We start from the raw sequence: 6,472 nt of genomic DNA, 5'->3' as shown, positions 1-6,472 counted from the left end.
TTACCCTTGTTGTCGAAAATATCAAGAACAAAGTCAATATTCCTCTCATACCAGCTGGGGTAGAACAATGACTTATTCCTTACAGTTATGTCTGAATTATTCCACAAAAGAGCTTTATGAGGGGAAAAATTGTGCAGGAAACATATTTTCCAGGCCAGTAAAGCTTGTTGGTGAAACCTAGCCAATTTAGCAGGTAATCTTTCAGGAATATAATTACATTTCAGTAAAAATTGAAGACCTCCCAATTTATTAAACACATTATTTGGAATGAAATACCATATTGAATCAGTATCGAGCAAACATTTTTTCAACCAGTTTATCTTGAAAGTGTTATTTATGTCAACAAAATCCAACACTTCTAGACCGCCTTCAGCTCTTTTGTTAGAAAAGACTCTATATAGCTTTCTTTGTCCCTCTATGTCGACATGACGACATGTCATGACGGTCTTTGCGTGTCTCGTCTAAACTCAGCATATGTCACATGATCATTTATGTGAGAGGATTGACCAATGAGGAGCAGCAGTGAGTTTTTGAATGGTGAAAGGCAGGATCAGTAACATAAGAGAGGGAAACTCGCAGCGACACGTGAAAAAGGTCCATCGACCATATCACATCAGAAGCAGTACAAGCTACTGTACATGGAAATATAAATACATCGGTGACCGACAATATTCCAGAAAAGACAGGCCTGTTGTGAAATTTCTAGATTTTCTGTCACCAAATCACGACTACAATAATTTGGAACGAGCCACTTGAAGAAAGGTGATTTGTGTTTTACTTGTCAAAGCTAACGTAGTAGCTAGCTAAGCTTAGTGCTAGATAGCTAAGCCTGCTAGCTAGCTAACGGGAGCTAATTCATTATTGTTAGCTAGCAAGTTAGCCAGCTATTTAACTAGCCTGCTAACTTAGCTAGCTAGTTCCAACGGTTGTTGGATGACATTTTGTGTTTTATGAACTATGTTAGCTAGAACACTCAGTGGGTGACATGCTGATGAACATGAGGATCTAGCTATGTATGATATAGCTAGTTATTTCACCTAGATTTTGTTTGCTAGGGTGGGTTAGTTAAACAAAAAACGTAGCTACTAACGTTACTGTAGTAGATAAAGCTTGTCGCCTTACTTAGCCATCTAACGTTAGCTAGTTACATTCATTGGTTTATGATGCGCAATACAGGTGCATTGATCACATCTGACCTGACAAACCTGTAATTATGTCATGTTATTGCCTTTGCTTGGGCTTTACTACTTTGAGGTTTATTGGTAGACTTCAAACGATGAGGTGAATTGCCGCTACGTACTATTCGGGTAGTAAATTAAATATAAACATAATACTCCTTCAGTCAGTCCAAATCACAGGATAGAACATTCAGTCGACAGGATTCCTTGTAATGCTCCTGCTGTAAAATCCCTGAGTACCTAAACTTTCAAATGCACTCTTTTTTTCAGGTTGGCATCATGTCTCAGAAGCAGATATATTACTCTGACAAATATGACGATGAGAAATTCGAGTATAGGTAAGTTAAGGCTGTACGTTTTTCTAAAACAGTTTTTAGCTAGCTAATATCGACATGTATGTCTTGCCTGGCAGCGGTCTTCCTTCCTAGCCCTGTGATGTTGACACTGCACGACTCAGTAAAGTACCATTCAATTTCTCCACTCTCTGTAGGCATGTGATGCTGCCCAAGGACATTGCCAAGCGTGTGCCCAAGACCCATCTGATGTCAGAGACTGAGTGGAGGAACCTGGGCGTCCAGCAGAGTCAAGGCTGGATACACTACATGATCCATCAACCAGGTACACTGTCGAATGTTAGTATTAACGCTCAGTACAGTAGAAAGAGTGAAGTGCTGGTGAATACAGCAGCATAAAGGCTATTATGGAGGAATACAACACTGAACTGTACTGGGGGATTACAGTTGTGCCTATGTCGCACCATGGGGGTTCATATCAGTACAGTAGGCAGTGTGATGTGGTGAATCCAGCGGCATAACATTGAGTTATACAAACACTGAATTGTAGCCTACTGTACTTTGTGGAGCTCTCTGACTTGGGGATTACTTTTTGTACCCATGTCTTGGGTTTGGGTCATTGGTGATTAGGATGTGCTACTCCTTAGATGTTTGAAACTCATGTAGAATTTTCTGGGTACTGTATAAACCATCATGTGATATGGGGTGTATTGACTTGGAAATAAACGGGCTGAAACAGAGAGGGAACTACCTGCATTTGTTCAATAAGACACTTCACACTGCTCTTGATAGTATCACTGATCTTAAATAAGCTTACGTATCGGCCTTCGTCAGAGCTTTTGTGAGTTTCTATTTTTTTTGCACCCTTATATAGACCTAGCCCCACCCACATCCGTTCCACGCATCGAACGGGGTTGAGGCGAAGAAAAAACAAATAAGCGCCACCAAATATAACAATATACATTTCATAAATATTAAAATAAAGTGTGTAAATAAGACGTATTAAACATGTCTGTAAAACCACAATGAGGACACAGACCTACCAAGCAAGTTTTCATTAATCATTGGGTACATCGTACCCAATTCCCTACAGACAGCGACTCTCGCTATCATCGCACACAGTCGTTTTTTTTTTAGCCCGGAAGCAACACAAGGCTCCACGAAAGAAAAGGAACGATGTTGGAGGTAAGAGGTCGACGAGGGGACCAGGAACACAGGCCGTGGACACGGAGCTACAGCAGGACGCGGTAATTAACCTCTCCAAAAAAAGACCTTACTGACGCGCAAGTCCCAGTCTTATCTAAGGGCCTCTCTTTTGTACCTACATGTACCATTCGATGTGAAAGTAGATCTGTTAATATTCTTTCGCAAGATTAAACTTAAGTATGCGTTTTCTCAAAACACTGTTTCGGGCCTAGAAACAGATCAAAGAACTGGTACCCATTTTAAGCCCAAAAGCAAATTCTGTCCTATGGTTAACAACTCTTCGATTAATACCTATTGTAGGTTAGTCGAACAAGAAGCCATGTCAGTATATAGGAGACAAACAAACCACATTCAGAAGAATCTCACTAGAACAGAAGAACAGGTACTTAATGAATTAATGAAAGATTCATCTTTGGTTATAAAACCTGCAGACAAGGGGGGTGCTATGGTTGTTTTAGACTATGAAAAATATAAAGAAGAAATTCCGAGACAACTCAGCAATGAACGTTTCTATAGAAAACTGAGTGTTGATCCCATACAGGTGTTCCAAAGGGAAATATGCTCGAATCTGGAGCAAGCCCTATTAAACAACCCTCTCAAAACCTGAATATGAATATCTTTGCTGCAAATGTGCCATACGTCCATGCCTGTACATTTTACCGAAATTACACAAACCAAAAACACAAGGCAATTATCCAGGCAGACCAGTGGTTGCAGGAATAGGCTCAATGCTACAGCCGTTGTCGATCTTTGTAGACTCTTATTAAAACTCATATGCAAGCATTGCCATCATGTGTGAAAGACTATAGACTTCATAAACAAGATCTCACTAATAACGGGTTTAACAGAAGACTGTATTTTGGTCACATTAGATGTCGAGAGTATATACCAGCATTCCCCATGTGGGGGGGCTGGGAGCCCTAGCTCACTATTTGGGAGACGGAGACACTAATGAATATCCACCAACAAACTTTATTCTAGAGCTGGCTGAATAGGTTTACAACTCTGTATAGAAAAGAAACGGACAGAAATACTCTATTACAGGGGGACAGCTTCCATCCTGAGCCATTAAAAAGAGGACTTCCAAGAAGCCAGTTTTTCAGACTGCGTCGTATATATGCCACTCCACAGAGGATTATCTAGAAAAAGCAGCGGAGATGCGCACTAGGTTTCTAAGAAGAGGCTATTCGCCACAATGTGAGGATGAAGCTCTTAATTTGGCATTGGGGGAAAACACGAGATTAACTGCTACAAAAAAAACCGCTGAAGAACACTCCGTAATGTTCACAACCACATATACTTTGAACTCGCGAAAAGTGGGAGGTGTGGTCAAGAAACACTGGCATATTTTATCATCGGACCCAGCTTTGCCGGCTGAATTTAAAAATCCACCACTTATTGTGTATAGGAGAGGTCGCAATTTACGCTGCCAACTGCCAGCCAGAAAAGAAAATCAGCCAGGCTCTTTTACGCCCTCTTCCAAATGGTAGCTATAAATGCAGAGGATGCGCACAGTGCAATATGATGAAGTGAATATTTCTGCCACCCACATACAGGAAAATGGTTCCAAATAAATGACATTATTACGTGTTCCACCACCCATGTTATTTACATTATTAAATGTCCATGTGGGCTGTGCTATGTAGGTTAAACCTCTTGTTCTCTCAAACCAGAGAATCTGTGAACATAGAAGTTCAATCAGGAGAAATGACAGGGATTATCCAGTCGCAGTACATTTTAATGACCTAAATGACATTTCTACCTTTTTTAGATTTTGTGGCATAGAGGAAGTTAAGATATCAGACAGGGGAGGTGACAATAATAGTCTGAGTAAAAGAGAATGTTTTTGGATTTTCACCCTCCAGACATTATTTCCTAAAGGTCTTAATGATGAAATGCCTATATGTTATGTTGTGAATTTGAACATGAATTATGCTCCTATTTAAGATTACTCGTTTTTTTGTACGCTGTACCCGATGATTAATGAAAACTTGCTTGGTAGGTCTATGTCTTCATTGTGGTTTTACAGACGTGTTTAATACGTCTTATTTACACACATTATTCGAATATTTATGAAATGTATATTGTTATATTTGGTAGCACTTTGTTTTTCCTTCGCCTCAACCCCTTTCGATGCATGGAACGGATGTGGGTGGGGCTAGGTCTACATAAGGGTGCTAATAAAAATAAAAAAAAACTCTGACGAATGCCGTGAGGCCGATACGTAAGCTTATTACCGATACGTAAGCTGTTTTTACCCCCAAGCCATAAGACTACTGAACAGGTAACCAAATGGTTAAGCGGCACTGACCAAACATATGCAAGCGCTAACAGCCAGCGCTCCCATTCAAAATCCAATACTGAAGTTCTCCAGACTTTCAATATTTGAGTCAACGAGATGAGATTTGGAAGGATCAAGGGTGGCCTCACGAGACTACTAGAATACATGAAGGAATTATCAGCTTTCCAAACTCTGACTCTAAGGATGAGTCCCAATAATATCTCCTTTCGTTCACTACTTCCCACATCTGAATGCATTGGAGTGGTGTAGGCATGGGCTAGAGGGAGTTTCCACCATGTTTCTTATACCAGCCATTTTCTTTCAAATTAGTGAAGGGCAGTAAACAAGTGCACACTTTGGAAGGAAGGAGAGATATTTGGGATACCGCCTGAAATGTTTTTCATTCAGTTCCTGAACTTCATTCTCAAATGTTTCCTGTTTTTATTATTTTTTTCTTTTTCTCCAGAGCCCCACATCTTGCTTTTCCGTCGTCCTCTGCCCGCAGCCTGATCTCAGACAGAGTGCGCGGGAGAACACTCATCGGGAAGAAGATAAGAGAGTGGCTGGAAATGGATGAACACTTCAGTTGGATGGATGAAAAGACTATTTTCCACATGTGTATCGTATACATTGCAGTGGAGCCAGAGTCGAGCGCTCCAACCCACTGTCCTCACTGTAAAGCCTTTCACATTTCCTATGGATCTGCTTGGAACCCTTTCATCCTTTTCTCCATCTGTATTTCTGTAATAATTCAAACTTTTGTATTAGGACTAACTTGATAATGTTGTCAGGGTGTATGTCTGGGGAGAAAAAGAAAAGCTGTGGTTGTGGCAACACTTTAATTATTCTAAACCTTACCCGCTGTGCGTTGACTAACATGATGCTCATATCTATTTTAAGCGATATAGTAACTGTAAAATGTAAGGGGGACATTTTTGAAAGCGCAAATGTGCAGGGATTTGACCAAAATGACTATGATCAAATACCTGTTATGGCACTTGATTCATCTTGTTTTGAATACTGCAGATTGTATCAAGTGTATGCACACCTACTCTGTACAAATGATGATAGTACTCTGGACACTGTAAAAATGTTTTTTTATTTTTTTTAAATCAATTGTGACCTGCAATTATAAGTAATGCTGTTGACTGTCTGCATTTTAGAGCTGTCAAAATGGGGCCCAAGATCTTTTTTGCCATGTCTGTTATTGTACAAATCAGCTGCTCAGTATTTATGAATTCTTGTACCCCGGAAATAAATGTTTTTTCATTTGTAATTCTTCTCACAGATTATGATGTGGTTGTGAATTATTATTATTATTATTTTTTATATATATATATATATATATATCCTTAAAGTGGCACTAATGGTACTGTCCCCACCACAATAAATACATACTTAATACATGTAAATTGGTCCTTGAAACATTTACATTGAATTACTGTAAAATTCCATTAGCCCTCCTATCATGATCAACAGAGGTCTGGGACAGGGTACCATGACAGGTGAAGTCA

The 6,472-nt window shown here is 39.7% G+C and overlaps 1 protein-coding gene across 2 annotated transcripts; it reads left to right on the top strand.

The window, feature by feature from the left end:
• The first annotated feature begins 549 nt into the window (after nt 1-549).
• On the top strand, nt 550-6,247 carry cks1b (CDC28 protein kinase regulatory subunit 1B). Of its 2 annotated transcripts, none has more exons than XM_038966353.1 (4): nt 550-762; nt 1,449-1,516; nt 1,669-1,810; nt 5,425-6,247. In XM_038966353.1, the coding sequence occupies exons 2-4, from the start codon at nt 1,458-1,460 to the stop codon at nt 5,533-5,535; spliced, it is 312 nt and encodes a 103-aa protein (XP_038822281.1). In that variant the 5' UTR covers nt 550-762; nt 1,449-1,457; the 3' UTR covers nt 5,536-6,247. The 2 variants fall into 2 exon arrangements, with proteins under 2 accessions (XP_038822281.1, XP_038822282.1); XM_038966354.1 differs by having other exon boundaries at nt 554-762; nt 1,669-1,796.
• Nucleotides 6,248-6,472: the final 225 nt, after the last annotated feature.

The sequence above is a fragment of the Salvelinus namaycush genome, chromosome 27, assembly GCF_016432855.1.
Source record: "Salvelinus namaycush isolate Seneca chromosome 27, SaNama_1.0, whole genome shotgun sequence".
NCBI lineage: Eukaryota > Metazoa > Chordata > Actinopteri > Salmoniformes > Salmonidae > Salvelinus > Salvelinus namaycush.
This window is presented reverse-complemented; position numbering and strand designations above follow the sequence as displayed.